General features: G+C 39.8%; 1 protein-coding gene across 3 annotated transcripts in view; it reads left to right on the top strand.

The window, feature by feature from the left end:
- Positions 1-22,535, top strand: part of EIF2B3 (eukaryotic translation initiation factor 2B subunit gamma) — a 124,436-nt gene that overhangs the window by 25,691 nt on the left and 76,210 nt on the right. For all 3 annotated transcript variants that reach the window (XM_040470022.1, XM_040470021.1, XM_040470023.1), the window contains exon 4: positions 11,433-11,592. In XM_040470022.1, the coding sequence (XP_040325956.1) occupies positions 11,433-11,592 (160 nt within the window). The remainder of the gene's footprint in view (positions 1-11,432; positions 11,593-22,535) is intronic.

The raw sequence follows: 22,535 nt of genomic DNA, 5'->3' as shown, positions 1-22,535 counted from the left end.
ATCTTTCAACCAGCATTCTTTATTTTAATTCCTCTCTCCCCTGCTTTTTATCCATATCAGTTCCTCAGCCTTTTGGAGAATCTGGTGTAAGTTGAGTTTGTTCTCAGTTTTCCTATGATTAACATGGTCATTTTTTTTTAATTTTTTTTTTTTTACATTTATTTATTTTTGCTAGAGAGAGACAGAGCGCAAGTGGGGGAGGGGCAGAGAGAGAAGGAGACACAGAATCCGAAGCAGGCTCCAGGCTCCGAGCTGTCAGCACAGAGCCCAACGTGGGGCTTGAAGTCACAAACCGTGAGATCATGACCTGAGCCGAAGTTGGATGCTTAACCGACTGAGCCACCCAGGTGCCCCAACATGGTCATTTTTTTAATGTTGTCTCCTTTTCCATTCTTCTTACGTTTGTGGGTTTAGGACCATTTTAAAAATCCTTTGTTATTTCAGTGATGTTTTGAGAAGGGCGAATACAGTTGTATGCCTTCAATTTACTATCTTAAAACTTCTATAATAACTAAGGAGAAAGGGTGACAGGGAGTTCCGTAGCTGACTGCAACAAGGAGGAGTAGATAATTTCATCTGTTGTCATGCATTTCAAATGAGTATAGGTCATGGAGTGAGAGAAATGGCCTGAACATGATTGAGTGAAGAGTTCACCTTCTTCACCTTCTGGACTCTTTGATTGGAAGACAGTGTGAAGAACAGAGAAAATGTTCTGAGCAGTTTCTTTGATGCTGTTAAAATTTAGAAACTTAGAATTAGAAAATATTTACAGGGGCAGCTGGGTGGCTCGGTCAGTTAAGCATCTCTCTTCAGCTCAGGTCATGATCTCACGGTTTGTGATTTCAAGCCCCGTGTCTTACTCTCTGCTGACAGCTCAGAGCCTAGAGCCTGCTTCGGATTCTAGGTCTCCCTCTCTCTCTGCCCCTCCCCCACTCATTCTCTGTCTCCCTCTTTCTCAAAATAAGTAGACATTAAAAAAAAGTAAAGAAAAAAAATATTTATAAAGGGGGCACCTAGGTGGCTCAGTCAGTTAAGCGTCCAACTTCAGCTCAGGCCATGATCTTGCAGTTTGTGAGTTCAAGCCCCACGTCAGGCTTTGTTTTGACAGCTCAGAGCCTGGAGCCTGCTTTGGATTCTGTGTCTCCCTCTCTCTCTCTGCCTCTCCCTTGCTCGTGCTCTATTTCTCTCTCTCAAAAATAAATAAATATTTTTAAAAAAAGAAAAAATATTTATAAAGAAATATATTCTCAGGGCACCTGGGTGTTTTAGTCGGTTGAGCATCTATCTGACTCTTGATTTCAGCTCAGGTCATGATCTCACTGTTTGTGAGTTCGAACCCTGCATCAGTCTCCGCACTAACAGTGTGGAGCCTGCTTGGGATTCTCCCCCTCCCTCCCTCTCTTTCTCTCTCTTTCTCTCTCTTTCTCTCTTTCTCCCCCTACCCTGTCTACACTCTCTCTCTCAAAATAAATAAATAAACATTAAGAAAACCAAAAAGGCATGTGGGGGCACCTGGATGGCTCAGTCGGTTAAGCGTCCAACTCTTGATTTTGGCTCTGGTAGTGATCTCACAGTTCTTGAGTTCGAGCCCCACATCGGGCTCTGCGCTGACAGAGCTTCGGATTCTTTCTCTCCCTCTCTCTCTCTGCCCCTCCCCTGCTCATGCTCTGTTTCTCTCTCAAAAGAAATGAATAAAACTTTAAAAAAATTTTTTTAAAGGCATATGGATAGTAATTATTCTCTTCTAAAAAAAAAAAAGAATAGCTTGACCCTTGTAATCATACAATTTTATGCCATAAGGGACTTCAAAGATGGTACAGCCCTCTCATCTAATAGATCAAGAAACTGAGACCCATAGAGGAAGTGGCCCATTCAAAGTCACATGTGAAATTAATAAGAAAAGAAAACCTGCCTAATGTTAAGAGTTGCTTTTTGAGAATGGTTTTAGTTTCTTTTTTTTTTTTTAAATGTTAGTTGTCTTTTTCTCATATTATGATAAACTTCCCTTTATCACAGTCCCTAACTACCCTCTGTGACCCTCTCCCAAGCTTTCTGGCTTCCAAGTAAACCGGACAATATTTCTACATATTTTATATTTCAGGACAAAATTAAAATTCGAGTTACAGGTAGAAAATATGTAATGTAATTGTTTTGTTTTCAATTTTTTTTTTTAACATTTTTTATTTATGAGAGACAGAGAGAGACAGAGCATGAGCAGGAGAGGGACAGAGAGAAAGGGAGACACAGAATCCAAAGCAGACTCCAGGCTCTGAGCTGTCAGCACAGAGCCTGACGGGCTCAAACTGCGAGATTATGGACCTGAGCCAAAGTCAGAGACTTAACCAACTGAGCCACCCAGGAGCCCTTAGAAAAAATGTAATGTAATTGTTAAGAGCATGTTTCATAGTCTTGAAATGGGGCAATTATATTTTTATTCTGTGGACTATTTGTGTCTAACTGAAGAAAAAGAATTGAATTATTTAAAATAAATTCAGAGTAACAAATTCTTTCAAAGTGAAGGTTTGATTTGAGAGAACAAAAAAGCCATGTAATGTCCATGCGTTTGGCGATTAAGATTAAATTGCAGATACTTAAAATGCAGATACCAACAATTTCTGCATTTCATAAACAACCTCTATGTCTTAAATGTTACAAACTGAGTGACAATAAATAAATATTTTGCCTCAAAAAAAATTCTGGAAGAGAAGTGATTAGCATTTAACTCATTTAATAATGTCAGAAATTAACAGATTCTCAGTTACTTCTTAGCTTCACACAGGAAAGATGAGTAAAATTCTTCTATTTGTTTGTAACCTAAAGAGGAGAACTTCTTTAGGAAGGTAATGTTGAGTCTCCATTTTAAAATTATAAATCTAGCATATCCCCTCCAGCCATACCCTCCAGGACAGCTGCATCTGGTAAGTTTTCAGACATTTCTGTTTTTTTCCTTTTTGTTTTTTTCCTTTTTTCCTTTTTTCCTTATTTAGGAAATAAAGGTTTATTTCCTACCTTGTTGCTTTAGGGGGCTGCCAAGTTACCATTTTGGCCCCTGTCCTGTGAACGGTCACAGTCTCTTACAAAGGGGGCTCTCAGCTTTGTCAGAAAGTATGCTGTTTCTAAACACCTAAAATTGGATGTTTTCTTCTTTGAGTCAGTTTAACAAGGAGAAGGAGGTAACAGGAAGAGTGCTAATAACATTTACAGATGCTTGTTCCCCAGCACTAGGTTAAACTCTGGTGACACAAAGATAAAAGAGCTCCTTATGAAACTCAAAGTCTAGGGGCACCTGGGTGGCTCAGTCGGTTAAGTGTCTGACTTTGGCTCAGATCATGATCTGGCAGTTCGTGGGTTCAAGCCCGGCGTTGGGGTTCTGTGCTGACAGCTCAGAGCATGGAGCCTACTTCAGATTCTGTCTCTCTCTCAGGAATAAATAAACATTAAATTTTTTTTTTTTAAGTTGAAGCTAAAATCCATAGATAATTCAATATGGGTGCAGTCATTCAAGAATGAAGGACTCCAGGGGCACCTAGGTGGCTCAGTCAGTTAAGCATCCAACTTCAGCTCAGTTCATGATCTCATGTCTCATGAGTTCGAGTCCTGCATTGGGCTCTGTGCTGACAGCTCAGAGCCTGGAGCCTGCTTCAGATTCTGTGTCTCCCTCTCTCTCTGCCCCTCCCCTGCTCGCACTCTGTCTCTCTCTATCTCTCTTTCAACATTTTAAAAATTTAAAACAAAAAAAATAGGGGCACCTGGGCGGCTCAATCGGTTAAGCATCTGACTTCGGCTCAGGTTATGACCTCATGGTTCATGTGTTGGAGCTTCTGGCTCTGTGCTGACAGCTCAGAGCCTGGAGCCTGCTTTGGATTCTATGTCTCCCTCTCTCTCTCTGCCCCTCCCCTGCTCACACTCTGTCTGTCTGTCTGTCTCTCTCTCTCTCAAAAATAAATAAACATTTAAAAAAATTTTTTTAATTAAAAAAAAAAAGTCTAGATGGGAAAAAAACCCGTTTAATCCAATTTAGTTATTTAAGGTCTGTAATGGAAGAGAAAAGACTTCATTTCTAGCTGAGATAATATATTGGGTACTGTCTTTTATAATAATTGTGACAGGACCTGCAACTTGATGGATGAATGTGTGGTGGGATGGGAAAAGAGAATGGGGAATGCATTTTTGGCAGTTTACTCCAGCAAGTTAACATTAGCTATGTGGTAGGGGAATTGTGGCAGAGAAGGCTGAATTAGGTAGGTGGAGTCATATTTGAAAGACCTTTAGTGTCATACTAAGGAATTTAAACTCAATCTTACAAAGCAGTGATATTCTAAATGGGGTGATCTCAAAGCCGGGGGTGTGTAGGATGGAGTACCAGAGGAAGATATTAGAATAGAATCTCTAGTTCTTTTAATTTTATCTCTTCACTTAAGAAAATATCAATTTTTGTATATGTTGTCTGAAGAGCATATTATATCACTTACGGTGATTCGTGTATTTTTAAATAAATTTTAAAAGTAAGTGGGAATAGGGGCACCTGAGTGGTTCAGTTGGTTAAGTGTCAGGCTTCGGCTCAGGTCATGATCTCACGGTTCATGGGTTCAAGCCCTGTGTCAGGCTCTGTGCTGACAGCTTAGAGCCTGGAGCCTGCTTCAGATTCTGTGTCTCCCTCTTTTGCCGCCCCTCCCCCACTCACGCTCTGTCTGTCTTTCTCTCTCAAAAACATTAAAAAAAAATTCTTTTTTGGGCGGCTGGGTAGCTCAGTCAGTTGAGCGTCCGACTTTGGCTCAGGTCATGATCTCACAATTCATGAGTTCGAGCCCCGCATCGGGCTCTATGCTGACATCTCAGAGCCTAGAGCCTGCTTCGGATTCTGCGTCTCCCTCTCTCTTTCTGCCCCTTCCCTGCTCACGCTCTGTCTCTGTCTCAAAAATAAATAAACATTTAAAAAAATAAGAATAATAAAATAAATGAATAAAAATTCTTCTTTAAAGTAAGTGGGAATAGTTGAATAAATGTTCAACTTTTTTTTTTTTTTTATGTTTGGAGAACATTATTTTAGGCTGTCTTTAAGCAGGGAAATGAAATAAGTAGTGGAAATTGAAGTGTGGATTAGAATAGGGGAAAACTGGAATGAGAGAGACCAGCTAAGAGACTGGAAGAATACTTTGAGACCTAAACTAAGGTAGTGCAGTGGAGATAAAAGAAAAGGACTTGGTGACCAGTAACATGTTGGGGTAGGGGACTGGGCAGGAAAGAGAGAGGAATTCATTCCTAGATTATGGCCAGATTTCTCACTTCAGATCCTGGTGGTGGTGACATTATGATTAAGCTAAGGAACACAGGAAGGATGTTTAGCTCTAAGCCTAAGGATTATCACATTTCTTACAGACTGAGTTGGTCATTACTTCCTCTGCACCTAATGCCCCAGACTCATTAAAAACAAAATGGCAGTTGGCCCTTTGCCTTGCACTTTGGGAACTGCAGACTGGGAGTGTTTTCCAAACATTTTCAATGGAAATCAAGCATGGTGAGGTCTCCATTGCAGTTAGACATTGGTGTTTATTAAAACACCAAACTACTCTTGACGGTTGGATTGGGATTGGACCACATAGGAAATGTAAATTGTAACCATTCATAGTAGCACCAAGTAGCTGAATTCATTAGTTCCATATGGGCAGGGGTGGAGTACAGGGTGGTGATTTGGATCATAGCCATTGTTTGTGGAAGTGCTGGGTGGGTAAAAGCGAGGTTACCTTGCCTTTACGGGTTTTCTTCCAGTGGAATAAGTGTTTTTCTCTCTCCATGCCATAGGAAATTGTTTGCCAGATTGTGTTATTTATAACAATCTGTCATGGAGCAGCTGCCAGGAAAAGAAGAAAGGCTATTCCCAGTAGCTCTTACCACCTTCCACCATACCGCTACCACCTCACACACATACATACGGTTTTCTGATTTAACTTTTGTTTTTTTCTTCTAGTTTTACTCAGTGGTTTTGGCTTGATTGAAAATGTTCTTGTAATGAGAGATTTCTGGGCCTTGCCATGGCTTTGTAATTGGGTTTTCTGAGCTTAATTTGTTTGCTTTAGCCAAAACTAACTGGCAGCAGTTGGAATTTTGAATTCCTGGAGGTCTTGAGCTCTCCCCAAACACTAACATGCTGTTTTCACCTTCCCTTAAAGACCTTGTATGTTTCCATACAGTTTGTCAAAACTGGACACATTTGCGATCCTTTAGAGCCGTGCTTTTTGCGCTTGACATTGCCCTAACCCTTCTAAAGGAACAGACTTGGGATAAAGGGATACTGAGGACTATTAGAACAGTGAGTAGGGAGGTCTGAGGAGATTCCATTTGGTCTCTGCAAAAGAAGAGGCTTACTGTTGGCGTTAGAAAAGAACTGGTTACCTGAAACACGAAGCAGCGGAGGATTGGTGTGTCCAGGGAACTTTTCAAGTTAATTGCATTTCAGATATACAGTTCCTTCACAGTCCAAACAGTCTATGTTTATTCATGGCTTGTGGTCACACGTGATCAGAAATGCCTCTGGCTGTTAACAGTTTCTCTGCTTTTTCTCTCTGGGTTCCAGTTAGTAGAAGAATATTTGCATTTCTAGAATGGGCTTTACATTTTTAGAATAAAAATCAAACAACAGTTATTTATTTTCTATTATAGCTTTTATAAAAATGTAAAGAGAAATAGGTGGTAGTATGAAGATACAAGGATGATTGTTTTCCTTTTAGACTTTTGTTTCTTTTTCCAGGATTTCCAGCTTTGGAAACAACGTACATTGATCAAAGAGCAAAGACTTCCCTTTGGAAGTGGTGGAGTTGCAAAGAGGATGGGAATGTGTTTGGTTTGAGTGAGTTTTAGATGGAGCGTTTTCTGGGGACAGAGGCAGGAGAGGGCCTGATGGAGTAGCACCTCCATCTGTATCCCAAGCCCTGCCCTTTCTGACTGACACCTCTCTTTTCACACTGAGAGCAGATGGCAACCAAACAGTGGGGGGAGGGGTCTGTTTCTTGTGCTCCTTGGGGATTTTGCATTCAGCTTAGCAAAAAGTCATCTAAAAGCAAAGAGAAAAACGAAGCGGTAGACTGTTCACATTTACCCAGGACTTGTTTGGCATTCACTACACTGACAGATTTATTTTTTTTTTTTAATTTTTTTTTCAACATTTTTTATTTATTTTTGGGACAGAGAGAGACAGAGCATGAACGGGGGAGGGGCAGAGAGAGAGGGAGACACAGAATCGGAAACAGGCTCCAGGCTCCGAGCCATCAGCCCAGAGCCTGACGCGGGGCTCGAACTCACGGACCGCAAGATCGTGACCTGGCTGAAGTCGGACGCTTAACCGACTGCGCCACCCAGGCGCCCCCTGACAGATTTATTTTTGGCAAATACTCAATGATAACCGCACTTATTTTCCAAGATGACATTGTCACCACTTCAGAGGCATTTGCATTGGGATCATTTTCTTCACTTTGGAGTACACTTGATAATTAAATTTATTGTAGAACAGTCAGCTTGCAAAAATCAGCCATCTTATTAGAGAAAGAAGTTCTCTTTTCTCAGTAAACTGTCATTTTCATTATAATGAAATGGGACTTCTGTACTGCTGTCCTGATATGTCTTTAATAATAGCCCATGTTCCCTGCCTTCCTATGCATTGTTACAAGAAGTAGGGTTCTGTATGCTATCTCTTCCTGAGCTTTCATATACATAGGCTGATTTGCTAATATTTGGTGGTTCCTAGATGGTGACGTTAGGAATTTTTTTTCCTAAAAAAAAAATTTTTTTTTTTTAGCTCTGTTAAAATCCAGAAGGAACTAAGATAGCTTTAAGCAAAAGAGTAGAAAAAATCCAAATTTGAACTTCTTAACTTGAAGAGGCTCTCAAAAGGAATTGTTTAGGCTATAAATAATAAGTTATATGTGTAGAAAAAGAAATGATGGTTCTTGTATTTCAAGAAGTAAGCCAAGGCCTCAGTCAGTTAAGTGTCTGACTTCGGCTCAGGTCTTGATCTCAGTTTGTGAGTTTGAGCCCCAAATTGGGCTCTTTGCTGATGGCTCGGAGCCTGGAGCCTGCTTCAGATTCTGTCTCCTTCTCTCTCTGACCCTCCCCGACTTGTGCTCTGTCTCTCAAAAATAAACAAATGTAAAAAAAAAAAAAAAAATTAAAAGAACCAAGCCAAGGCATTCTTATAGTTGAGCCTCAATTTCTTTTTTTTTTTTTAATATGGGATTTATTGTCAAATTAGTTTCCATATAACACCCAGTGCTCATCCCAACAGGTGCCCTCCTCAATACCCATCACCAACCCCTCCCTCCCTCCCACCCCACCCCCATCAACCCTCAGTTTGTTCTCAGTTTTTAAGAGTCTCTTATGTTTTGCTTCCTCCTGAGCCTCAATTTCTGAGGAAACGTGACTTTTTACTGTAGTAGAATGTGAGTTGAAATCATCCATTTTTCCCACCCAAAGCAGGAATCTTGATTTTAAATTAAAATCTTAGAAGAGCAGGAACCACGTACAAGAATGTCCATGTAGATACTCATTTTATTTATTCTTTTTTTTTTTTTTTAATTTTTTTTTCAACATTTATTTATTTTTGGAACAGAGAGAGACAGAGCATGAACGGGGGAGGGGCAGAGAGAGAGGGAGACACAGAATCAGAAACAGGCTCCAGTCTCCGAGCCATCAGCCCAGAGCCTGACGCGGGGCTCGAACTCACGAACCGCAAGATCGTGACCTGGCTGAAGTCGGACGCTTAACCGACTGCGCCACCCAGGCGCCCCATCATTTTATTTATTCTTAAACCAGGAATAATTTAGTTCAGTGTTTTTCAGACTTTTTAAAATAGTAAAACCTGTCTTCCAAGCCAAAGCTTGTACAGAAGCCTATCTAAGAAAATAAAATTAATAAAAGAGGATTTTCCCTGGTTGACTCAGAAAGGGCAGTAGGAATCAGGCTTTACTTCAGGCCCCCCTCAGAAACTGCAGGTGTGCTATTGAGAAACATTTGTGTAGTTAATTTAAATTGCAATTTAAGGAATTCATTTTTCCATTGATTGTTTTGGGACTTCTGTTTTCTGCATTTATGATAAAGTGTAGTAGCAGAATGTATAGGTAGCAATTTGTTAAAAATATATTAAGTAGCCTTTCTTAGCCACTCACTTTAACACTTCCTAGTGCACTCTTTCAGAGTAGGGCCTGGGTGAGCATAGAGTAAGTGCTCAATAAATGTTAGGTAAGTGGGGCGCCTGGGTGGCTCAGTCGGTTGAGTGTCCGACTTTGGCTCAGGTCATGATCTCATGGTTCGTGGGTTCGGGCCCCCGCATCGGACTCTGTGCTGACAGCTCAGAGCTTGGAGCCTGCTTCAGATTCTGTGTCTCTCTCTTTCTACCCCTCCCCTGTTCACACTTTGTCTCTCTCTCTCAAAAATAAATAAATATTAAGAAATAATAAAAAAATAAACGTTAGGTAAGTGAATTGTTGCAAGTGATAATCCAGTTTCTGCTTGAGCACTTCTAATGATGGGAAATTCATTGCCTTACAAAATTACTCTTTTTGACTAGCTCTGATTGACAGATATAAGTTAATATGGAAACTAAAAATACTTTTCTTCCTGTGTTTCCTCTTTGTTCTTAGTTTTGCTCTTGGGCTATTCAGGTAAAATTTGGTTCTTCCTTAAGACTGCCAGGTATTGGGGTGCCTGGGTGGCTCAGTCGGTTAAGCATCAGACTTCAGCTCAAGTCATGATCTCACAGTTCATGGATTCGAGGCCTCTGTCAGGCTCTGTGCTGACCTCTCAGAGCCTGGAGCCTGCTTCAGATTCTGTGTCTCCCTCTGTCTCTGCCCCTTCCCTGCTTGCACTATCTCTCTCAAAAATAAACATTAAGAAGAAAAAAAAAAGGAGAAAAGACTGCCAGGTATTTAAAGAATGCTTTTAGGGGCACCTGGGTGGCTCAGTTGGTTAAGTGTCAGGCTTCAGCTCAGGTCATGATCTCACGGTTCGTGGGTTCAAGCCCTGCATCAGGCTCATGCTGACAGCTTGGAGCCTGGAGCCTGCTTTGGATTCTGTGTCTCCCTCTCTCTCTCTGCCCCTCCCCCACTCTCTCTCTCTCTCAAAACTAAATAAACATTAGGAAATAAAGTTTTTAATAAAGAATGCTTTTATCTCTTTCTTTCTTAATCCCACCCCATAATCCTTGTCCTGCCCACTGTCTCCCCTACAGTCTTTTCCCTATTAAACAGCTTCTCTTCTTTCACTATTATGTTTCTAGCTCTTTCACCACCTTGATCATCTTCTTATTGATGCTTTTTTAGTTTATCAAGTATACTCCTAAAATATGATACTCCAGTTGATATCTAGTACCCATAGTGTTGGGTACTAGACAGACCAAAATTTATAAGTATCTAAGTTTAGGTGTTTTGGGTGCCTAATACTGTGGACTAGAAACTCCCTTAAATTGGTTTTCAAACTACCAAAGCTATGTTTCTTCAAACACTATTCACTAGTACAGATTATTTATTTATATGAATAGTCATTACAAGTTGTTAGATCTTAGTTACCTAACTACTGTAAACCTGTTTCTTTGTAAAGTACAAATGCTAATAGTGCTTACTGCATAGTGTTCTAAAGATTGGGAATGCATGCAAAGTTACCATGATTCCTGGCCAATAGTACACACTCAGTAAACGTTAATTACTATTATTTGTTATTATTGTAATTAATCTGAATTACCAGACTTGCAATCAGAATACCCACCACATGAGAAAATCTTTTTTTTACTTCATTGATTTATTCATTCATTCATCAAATAATTACTAAATGCCTATTATGTGCCAGACACTGTGGTAGTTAGTTCTCATATTTCTTATCCATAAAAATGAGAACTAACAATATTACTAATAATCCCACACCATGGTGTTATTATAAGAATTAAATGAGTGCTTTTATACATACCTGAGGTTGTATTGTAATTATTTACTAATTACATTGGTTTCCTTGAGAGATGGGACTTATGTTATATTCACCCTTTTATTTTCTAGTACTATAGCAAAGTGACTGTTTCATAGTATTTCATAACCATATGGAATCATCAGACTATGTGAAAATGTTTTTCAAACTGTAAAGGGATATATAAATTTATGATCATTAAGTACACATTCATGGAAATAGACAATGTGGTGGTTTTCAGACTCTGTTCCTTAGAGGCCAGGATTCCAGTGGTCCCTCAGATTCAGCAGCAATAAGGCTCACCCAAGGAGAGGCAGATATTCAGTTAGAACAGCCTATTTATGTTACTTATTCTGCTGCTATAAAAAAAGCTTGAAAACAAGTGTCCAGTTTGTGTGTGCTTCTAAGCCATTGTAAGTTTGTCCTGTGATGATTTTTGTGATCCATTGCCTTTTGTGATATTGACTTTCCCCTTCTCCATTTGACAGACAGATGTTCTAGTCCTGAGCTGTGATCTCATAACAGATGTTGCCTTACACGAAGTTGTAGACCTGTTCAGAGCTCATGATGCATCCCTTGCGATGTTAATGAGAAAAGGCCAAGATGGCTTAGAACAAGTTCCAGGTCAAAAGGGGAAAAAAAAAACAGGTAAGGAGACTGGAGTTTAGTTTATTTGTATGTTAGGTTTTTATAATTATTATTGTCATTCATGTTTTCACTTAAGAAACATTTATTGAAAATAAAGGATGTGTTCAATTTGGGGCATCTGACAAGCTCTGTTGGTAGAGCATGTGACTCTTGATCTCAGGGTTATGTGTTCAAGCCCCATGTTGGAGGGAAGGAAGGAAGGAGAGAAGGAAGGAAGGAAGGGAGGAAGGAAAAGAAAGGAAAGGAAAGAAGGAAAGAAAGAAAGAAAAGAAAAAAGAAAGAAAAGAAAGAAAGAAAGAAAAAGAGAAAAATTGATTCATTTATTGAGAGCTGATTGCACTGCAGGCACTGTGCTAGGGGTTGATGACATAAAGTCAGAAAAGACAGTTCCTGACTTGAAGAGGCTTAGAACTATTGATTAGATTCTGTAAAGTCCAGAGGATTTGTGTGCAGAGAGGAGCACTCAGAATTATTTGCATTGTGTTTAAGGCTCAAATAATTGAATGCATATATCTAAGAAACAAAAAATCTAAGATCAAATATTAAAAAATAGTTAAACTAGGGATACCTGGATGACTCGGTTGAGCATCCAACTCTTGATTTTGGCTCAGGTCATGATCCCAGGGTCATGGGATTGAGCCCCATGTCAGGCACTGCACTGAGCATGGAACCTGCTTAAGACTGTCTCTCCCTCTCCCCTTCTCCCCCACTTTCATCCTCTCTCTCTCCCTCCCTCCCTCCCTCCCTCTCCCTCTCCCTCTCCCTCTCCCTCTCCCTCTCCCTCTCAAATAAAAAATAGAATAATTTTAGGGGCACCTGGGTGGCTCAGTCAGTTAAGCATCCGACTTCGGCTCAGGTCATAATCTCATGGTTGATGAGTTCGAGCCCCATGTCGGGCTCTGTGCTGACAGCTCAGAGCCTGGAGCCTGCTTCAGATTCTGTGTCTCCCTCTCTCTCTGCCTCTCCCCCACTCATACTCTGTCTCTCTCTGCCTCTCAAAAATAAAGAAATGTAATAAGAAAAAAATTAAAAAAAAAACAATTTTGATGCTTAAATTGTCACACCTTGGCCATTGAAAGTTTATTTAAGCTGACTCCTCTCTTTGAGAACATATGATGTACACTGGTAACCTGCTTTTTAGCTGAAGTGTAATTACAGAAGACAGGGAAGCAGGGAATAGGACTGGAGAGGATACAGAGATCAGACTAGAGTTTGGACTTTATCCTCAAAACAGTGGGGAGTTGGGGTACCTGGGTGGTTCAGTTGGTTGAGCATGCGACTTTGGCTCAGTTCATGATCTCCCAGTTCATGAGTTTAAGCCCCATGTCGGGCTCAGTCTGTTGAATGTCCAACTCTTGATTTCAGTTCAGGTCATGATCCCATGGTTCATGGGTTGCAGCCCCACCTCAGGCTCTACGCTGACAGTGCAGAGCCTGCTTGGGATTCTGTTTCTCCCTCTCTCTCTCTCTGCCCCTCTCTGCACATGCTCTCTCTCTCTCTCAAAATAAATAAATAAACTAATAAACAAATTAACATTAAAAAAAAAGAACATCTTAGAAAAAAAAACAGTGGGGAGTTGTTGAGGAATTTTATTGTATGTGCTGCTGAAGTGAGCACAAGTTGTTGAGGAATTTTAAATTTTTTTTTCAACGTTTTTATTTATTTTTGGGACAGAGAGAGACAGAGCATGAATGGGGGAGGGGCAGAGAGAGAGGGAGACACAGAATCAGAAACAGGCTCCAGGCTCTGAGCCATCAGCCCAGAGCCTGACGCAGGGCTCGAACTCACGGGCCGCGAGATCGTGACCTGGCTGAAGTCGGACGCTTAACCGACTGCGCCACCCAGGCGCCCCATTTGTTGAGGAATTTTAAACGAGAAATTCTGATCAGATTTGTGTTATAGAAAGATTTTCTATTCTTAATATGAAATTTTTAATTTCTCTGTATTTGTATTTTATTATATTTGAAAGCTGAGTTTCACCTAAATAACTGAGTTTTAAATTCCTCCTGTGGAAGGGCCCCTGGCTGGCTCAGTCAATTACGCATTCGACTTTGGCTTGGGTCATGTTCTCATGGTTTGTGGGTTCAAGCCCCACATGGGCTCTCTGCTGTCAGCACAGAGCCCACTTTGGATCCTCTGTCCCTTCTCTCTCTGCCCCTCCCCCACTCGTGCTCACACACACTCTCATGTTCTTCCAAAAATAAATAAACACTAAAAATAATAATACAAAAAATAAATTCCTCCTGTGGAATGCTATGTATTTCAATGACAAGAATTTTTTTTTTAAGAACCCTAATATTCTCAAATTGTATATTTGGTCTGCCTCTTAGCTGTTATTATGTGCCAGAATAGGCCACAGTCCCCTTTTTCCCAGATATTGTTTAATAGAGTGGATCCGGTAGGTCCAAGTTTCCCAAATGGTGTTCTTACCAACTTAACAAGAAAATGACTAATGGCTAGATGTTTCAGCAACTATCTTTCCCCCTCTTGCCATTTCTTTCCCAGAAGATTTGTAGATGGTAGATTCTGAGGAGGGCAAGATCAAATTCATGTTTGGATTTTTGGGACTTTTTTTTTTCCTTACTCCAGGTCTTTACACATGTTGTTCTCTGCCCAAAATCCTCACCATCCCCTCTCCCCACAACACACGTACTCTAAATTTAGCTTAGCCTTCAAGTTCTTTTCTGAGAGGGGCCTTTCTTGACCCTCTAATTTGAAATCATACTCCTTTGTTTGTCTAAATATGGTAGCCCTGCTGTCTTATTTACTCTCTCCTCTACTCAACTGTAAGCTCTGTAAGAGCTGGGATCATTATATTCTATTTTGTTCATTTTGTCCCCAGCACTTGGCCTAGTTTTGGCCCATAGCAGTCAATAGATGTTATCGAATGGTTGAGGAGCCTACCTGTAAAGGCAATTCTTATTGTCCCCCACCCAGTAAGAGAAATTAGATTCAACTTTTATTTAGTCCATCCAGTTCACTGTAGTATTTCTTATTTTTTTTTTTTTAATTTTTTTTTTCAACGTTTATTTATTTTTGGGACAGGGAGAGACAGAGCATGAACGGGGGAGGGGCAGAGAGAGAGGGAGACACAGAATCGGAAACAGGCTCCAGGCTCCGAGCCATCAGCCCAGAGCCCGACGCGGGGCTCGAACTCACGGACCGCGAGATCGTGACCTGGCTGAAGTCGGACGCTCAACCCACTGCGCCACCCAGGCGCCCCTGTAGTATTTCTTAAACTCCTCCCCACTTCTCAGAGTTATATAGCCTTGGTCCAGGCTAGATTCGATAAATATCAGTGTGCTTGAGAATCACACAAATGAAAGCTGTCACTTGGCTGTCACCTCTCAATCAGCTTAGCTCCCTCTGCACTAACAAATGTTGGCAGGCCTTCTGAGCCTGTTTGTTTTTTGGGTTTTTTTTGTTTTGTTTGTTTTTTTGCTTCAGCTTTCTTTATTTCTCAAAGCTGAACTGTTAGAAAACTCTCTGCTTGGGTTTCTGCTTTATCTCTTTTCTCTTCTCAATCCCCAACTCCCCCACTCTTTCTAATTATATTTAACAGAACTGACTTGAAATCCCAACATATTGAAAATCGAAATTGTTGTGATTGAAGAAACAGCATGCAGAAGTAGGTTCAAATATGCTAGAATTTATAAGTCACAGTGTACAATAATAGGAGCATATATAAAATACAGGGTGCAATTTAATGCCCCAGTTACAGGGAAATATATTTAAAAACATGGTATTTGAAAAGAAGGAGGAACAACTTACTAATATGCAGACAGGCTACTTGGAATGAGATCCCTGACTTATAAATGCATTAAGTTTTGATATAGTCATTGAATTTAGAACATATTATATGTAAAGTTTATGCTAAGCCTCATATGGGAAACAAAGATAAGATTTGCTCTCAAACTAAAATCTAGTGAATTGCTGAAACTAATATTACACTGTATCTTCACTAACTGGAATTTAAATAAAAACTTGAAACAATGAAATAAAATAAAATCCATTGAACAGGGCTAGGTAGTTTTGTTATTTACCAAGTTTTATATCCATGAATGGCCTACCAGCATTTTGTGGATAGTTGCTTAATATCAATCACATCAGTGGTAAGTGGTAGAATCAGAACTTGAACCCATGCTTTCTGACTCCATAGCCTGGACTTTCTTTTTCTTTCTTTTTTGAATTTAGTTTTTGTTTTTATCAAAGTTTTATATGCTCATAATTTAAAGACTGATGGAATTATCCAAGTTATATTATAATAAATAGCAGTCATTAGCCCTGTCTATTCTCACCTTACTCAGAGGCAGCCACTTTCAACATTTTTAGCTAACTTTTTTTCACATTTAATTCCACATCTCCAAATAACGTGGTTTGTTGTTTTTTGGGGGTTTTTTTGCTATGTCTTCGTATTTTTAGTTTTAGGAATTATTTACTTATTTCCTACTATGGAACTTAAAGCGATAGTTCTGTTTTACCGTACCCTCTACCCCCACCACACACATGTAAACTTCTAGTCTCCACATTTTTTGCAGTATTTATTAACTGAATATTTAATGTTTACTATAACTGTTTAAATGGTATTCACAGCTGAACCTTGTATATGATTTTCTCCTTCCTCCTTTTATTTTTCTAAAAATTGTCTTGTTTTTTCATTTGCTTATTTTTCTGTGTATTTATTACTAATTCAACATCAGCGTCAGTTGTGTGAATTCCTCTCATTACTTTCCAACACATTCAGTGTTCTCTCAGTTTCAGATTCTTGAAGATATCTCTCTTAGAGCTTTTCTGGATTAGTTGTTCTGCTGTGAAACTACCATTTTAGGTTCACCCTTCACTGTCATATTTTGAAAGTCATTATTTTCCTCTTTCCCAGTTTATTTCTTTTATTTATTTATTTTGAGAGAGAGAGAGAACAAGGGGAGAGAGACAGAGGATCTGAAGTGGGCTCTGTGCTGACAGCAGAGAGCCCAATGTGGGGCTCAGTCTCACGAACTGTGAGATCATGGCCTGAGCCAAAGTCAGACACTTAACTGACTGAGCCACCCAGGCGCCCCTTATTTTATTTTTTCCTCTTTTCTTAGTTTATACTCACTCTTTTGTGGAACATATCCTCTTGTAGCCTCCTGAGATGAGGTTTGTAAAAAATAAATTTTTGAGCCTTTGCATGTCTTTATTCTAGCCTCATAGTTGTTTGATATTTTGGCTGGGTATAATCTTCTCTTAGAAATCATGTTTCCTCAAAATGTTGAAGGTATTATTTCACTGTCTTCTAGCTTTTCTATTAAGTCTAACACCATTCTGATTCTTCATTCTCTGCATGAAACCTTCCCACCCACCCACCCCAACCTTTTGGGAAGCTTATACAATCTTTTTGTTTCCAAAATTATAAAATTTCACACTGATTATCCTCAGTATGGTCTAATATCATCCCGTGTTAGATGATAACGGGCCTTTCGATCTGAATATTCAAGTCTTCAATTCTGAAAAATTTCTGAAACTAATCTCTTTTTTTTAACACACCACCAAACTCAAAATTTAAAACAACTTCGGGGCGCCTGGGTGGCGCAGTCGGTTAAGTGTCCGACTTCAGCCAGGTCACGATCTCGCGGTCCGGGAGTTCAAGCCCCGCGTCAGGCTCTGGGCTGATGGCTCAGAGCCTGGAGCCTGTTTCCGATTCTGTGTCTCCCTCTCTCTCTGCCCCTTCTCCGTTCATGCTCTGTCTCTCTCTGTCCCCAAAAAAATAAATAAATGTTGAAAAAAAAGTTAAAAAAAAAAAAATTTAAAACAACTTCTATCAATGTGATCTCCACATGTCCCCAACTCATTATTGTCCCTATCTAAGGTACCCTTGCTGAATCCTGTGTTTATTATTTTTCTTTTTTTTCTTTCTTTTTCATATAGTTATATCTCAGCTTTTTGTATTCCTAAAAGATATATGTATATATTTTACTTATTCTAATTTTATACAAAAGATAGCATGTATTCATTCAATTTATTCAATGTAATCCCTATCAAAATTGTAGTGTTGGGGCACCTGAGTGGCTCAGTCGATTGTATCCAGCTCTTGGTTTTGGCTCAGATCATGATGTCACAATTCATGAGTTCAAGCCCCACGTTGGGCTCCACGATGACAGTGCAGAACCTGCTTGGGAATCTCTCTCTCCCTCTCTGTCTGCCCCTCCCCAGCTCACATGCATGCTCTCTCCTCTCTCAAAATAAATAAATAAACTTAAAATAAATTCCAATAGCATCTTCCTCAGAAACAGAACCAAAAAAAAAAAATCCTAAAATTTGTATGGAGCAGTAAAAGAACCCGAATAACCAAAGCAATCTTGAGAAAAAACAAAGTTGGAGGCATCATGCTCCCTGATTTCAAATATTTTAAAGCTATAATACTTAAAACAGTATTGTGTTGGCATAAAAACAGACACACAGATCAGTGGAACAGAATAAAGAGCACAGAATTAAACCTACACATATATGGTCAATTAGTTTATGACTAAGGAGCCAGTATACCATGGGGAAAGGATAAGCTCTTCAAGAAATGGTGCTAGGAAAATTGTACAGCCACATGCAAAAGAATGAAATGGGATCACTATCTTATACCATACACAAAAATTAACTCAGAATGAATTAAAGCCTTGAATGTAAGACCTGAAACTATACAGCTCCTAGAAGAAAACATAGGCAGTAAGCTTCTTGAGATAAGTCTCCTTGATTTTTGAGTCTGACACCAAAATCAAAAGCAACAAAAGCAAAAATAAACAAGTGGAACTATATCAAACTAAAAAGTTTCCATGCAGTAAAGGAAACCATCAATAAAATGAAAAGGCAACCTACTGAATTGGAGAAAATATATGCAAACCATATATCTGATAAGGGGCTAAGAACTCATACAACTTAATTGCAAAAAGAAACAATCCAATTAAAAAATGGGCGGAAGATTTGAATAAACATTTTCCTTTTCTTTTTAAGTTTATTCATTTATTTTGAGAGAGAGAGCATGAGTATGAGAGGGGCAGAGAGAGAGGGAGGGAAAGAATCCCAAGCAGGCTCCATGCACTTAGCATGGAGCCTGATGCAGGGCTCGATCTCACAAACCATGAGATCATGACCTAAGCCAAAATCAAGAGCCAGATGCTTAAACGACTGAGCCACCCAGGTGCCTCTGAATAGACATTTTTCTAAAGAAGACATGCAGAGGGCCAATAGGTACATTAAAAGATGCTTTACATCATTAATCATCAGGGAAATACAAACCACAATGTGCTACTACCTCATACCTGTTAGAATGGCTATTACCAAAAAGACTAGAAATAACAAGTGTTGGTGAGGATACGTAGAAAAAGAAACCCTCATGCACTGTTGGTAGGAATGTAAATTGATGCAGCCATTTTGGAAAACAGTATGGAGGTTCCTCAAAAAATTAAAAATAGAACTACCATATGATCCAATAAGTCTACCTGAGTATTTTTCCAGAGAAAATAAAAACACTAATTTAAAAAGATATATGCACCCCTTGTTCTTTGCAGTACTATTTACAGTAACCAAGATATGGAAACAAACCTAAGTGTCCTTCAGTACATGATTGAATAAAGAAGTTGTAGGGGCGCCTGGGTGGCGCAGTCGGTTAAGCGTCCGACTTCAGCCAGGTCACGATCTCGCGGTCCGTGAGTTCGAGCCCCGCATCGGGCTCTGGGCTGATGGCTCGGAGCCTGGAGCCTGTTTCCAATTCTGTGTCTCCCTCTCTCTCTGCCCCTCCCCCATTCATGCTCTGTCTCTCTCTGTCCCAAAAATAAATAAACGTTAAAAAAAAAAAATTAAAAACAAAACAAAAAAAAAGAAGTTGTAGTATATATACACAATGGAATATTATTCAGCCATAAAAAGAATGAAATTTTGGCATTTGCAGCAACATGGATGGACCTCAAGGATATTATGTGAAGTGAAATAAATCAAACAGAAATACAGATACCATATGATCTCTTCTATATGTGGAATCTAAAAAAATAATTTTTTTTAACTAAACTCATAGATACAGAGAACAGATTGGTGCTTTCCAGAGGTAGATGGTAGAAATGGGTGAACTGCTTTTGTTTTGTTTTGTTTTGTTTTAGTTTAAATAAATTGAATTTTTTTTTTTTTAATGTAAAGTTAAACACTGCAAAAAAAAATGTAGCAAGATGTATGTAATCTGCTCATGATTCTTTAGGTTGGTAGTTTGGCCTATTATAACTGAGTTGTCTCATCTCTGTTCAAGTGGTATTAGCTAGTGTATCAGTTTTCTGTTGCTGCTAGTGTATGTTATCTATTGCTATATAACAAATTACCATAAACTTAACATCTTGAAACAACAGAGTGGGTCAGGAGTCCAGGCATTTGCTTAGTTGGGTCCTCTGATTCTGAGTCTTTCAGAAAGCTGAAATCAAGTTGTCATTCAGGGTTGAGGTCTCATCTGAAGGCTCAGCTAGGAAAGAATTTGCTTCTAAGCTCTCTTGTTTGTCAGCAGAATTTCAGTTCCCTAAGGACTGTTGGACTGAGAGCCTCAGTTTCTAGCTGGCTGTTGGCCAGAGGCTGCCCTCATTTCTTTATCACTTGGGCCTCTTCAACATAACAATTTGCTTTGCCAAAGCCAGCAAGGAGAGAATCTTCTAACAAGACAGAAATTGCAAAGTTATGTAACTGAATCACAGAAATAATATCTCATCACTTTTGCCACATTTTGTTGGTTAGAAGCAAATTGCTAGCCAGCCAGCTGTTCTCAGTGGGAGGGGATACAGAAATTGTGTGATTACCAAGAGGCAATTAACATTCTTAGCGGCTGCCTACCACAGTTGGGTACACTAATATGTCTAGGGCTTAAGCTGTGATAATTGAGTTTCTCTTTCATCCAGTCTGTTGCCATTCTGGAGGCCCAAGCTGGTTTATATAACAGCAGCAGGTTCTAAAAGAGTAAGAGAAGATACACCTGGTTGGCTCAGTTGGTTGAGCATCTGACTCTTGACTTCGGCTCAGGTCATGATCCCAGGATCGTGGGATTAAACACCCCATCGGGCTCTACACTCAGCGCGGAGCCCACTTCAGATTCTCTCTCTTCCTCTGCCCCCTCTCCCCCATTCAGGTGCTCTCTCTATCTCCTTCTAAAAGAGGAGGAGAGAGTAGAAGAAGCTACACACACGGTCTCCTGAGGCTAAGCGTGGAATTCAGACTGTGTCATTCCATTGCACTCTGTTAAAGCTAGTTGCTAGGCTAGCTTAGATATTAAAGGATGGAGAACTAGATCTTACCTCTTTTTTTCTCCTGTGAGCACTTTTTTTCCTTCACTTTTTTTAATTGTGAAATACATATAAAATTTACCATCTTTTTTTAAGTGTACAGTCTGGTGGTATTTTTAAAGAGTTTATTTATTTTTAAGTAATCTCTACCCCCAATGTGGGGCTCAAACTCATGATTCTGAGATCAAGAGTTGCAAGCTCTACAAACAGCCATCCAGGCGACCCTACGGTTTAATGGTATTAAATACATGTGTAATGTTGTGCAACCATCACCACCATCTGTGTAACTTTTTTCATCTTGTGAAACTGAAACTCTATACCCATTAAACAATAACTCCCCATTCCCCTCCCCTCCCCCCACAATCCCTGGAAACCACCATTATACTTTCTTTTTTTTTTTTAATGTTTATGTATTTTTGAGAGAGAGAGTGAGTGTGAGTAGGGGTGGAGGCAGAGAGAGACACACAGAATCTGAAGCAGGCTCCAGGCTCTGAGCTGTCATGACCTGAGCCGAAGTGAGATGCTTAACCGACTGAGCCACCCAGGTGCCCATCTTTTTATTTTTAATGTTTATTTTTTATTTTTAAGAGAGAGAGCACTAGCAGGAGAGGGACAGGGGGCGGGGGTGGACAGAGGGTCTGCAGCAGGCTCCACGCTGACATTAGCAGAGAGTCCATTGCGGAGCTCAAACTTGTGAACGGTGAGATCATGACCTGAGCCGAAGTCAAACATTCAACCGACTGAGCCACCCAGGTGCCCCATATCCTTTCTGTCTCTATGATTTTAACTACTTTAAGTACCATATGTAAGTGGAATCATACAGTATTTGTCCTTTTGTCACAGGTTTATTTCATAAAGTATAATGCCCTCGAGGTTCCTCCGTGTTTAGCATGAGGATTTCCTTCATTTTTAAGGCTGAATAATATTCTCTTGTATGTGTATATTACATTTTGCTTATCTATTACGCCATCAGTGGAAATTTGGGTTGTTTTCACATTTTTGCTATTGTGAATAATGCTGTTACGAACAAGGGTATGCACACTATCTCTGTGAGACCCTACTTTCAGTTCTTTTGGGTGGTCTACCCAGAAGTGGAATTGCTGAATCGTGTGGTAATTCTATTTTTTTAATTTTTTGAGGAACCGCCAAACAATTTTCCATGGTGGCTATACCATTGTACATTCTAGACCTTACCTCTTGAAGAAGTACAACAAATCTGTAACCCTTTTAACTCTACCATATACATTTTTAGTTTTTATTTGCTAATATTTTATTTAAGATCCTTGTATTTATATAACGAATGTGCCTGTAATTTTTCTGTCTCATAATGTCTTTGTCTGGTCTTGGTATCAGGATCATGCTAGCCTCATAAAATGAGTTGGGGGGCACCTGGGTGGCGCAGTCGGTTAAGCGTCCGACTTCAGCCAGGTCACGATCTCGCGGTCCGGGAGTTCGAGCCCCGCGTCGGGCTCTGGGCTGGTGGCTCAGAGCCTGGAGCCTGTTTCCGATTCTGTGTCTCCCTCTCTCTCTGCCCCTCCCCCGTTCATGCTCTGTCTCTCTCTGTCCCAAAAATAAATAAACGTTGAAAAAAAAAAATTAAAAAAAAAATGAGTTGGAATTCCCTACTATAAATGTAATGCCTATCACAAGGAAGGTGCACAA

This window comes from Herpailurus yagouaroundi, unplaced genomic scaffold, assembly GCF_014898765.1.
Source record: "Herpailurus yagouaroundi ecotype Mexico unplaced genomic scaffold, PumYag 77, whole genome shotgun sequence".
In the NCBI taxonomy this organism is placed as follows: domain Eukaryota; kingdom Metazoa; phylum Chordata; class Mammalia; order Carnivora; family Felidae; genus Herpailurus; species Herpailurus yagouaroundi.
Note: the sequence above shows the minus strand (reverse complement) of the source record. Positions and strands in the feature narration are given on the sequence as shown.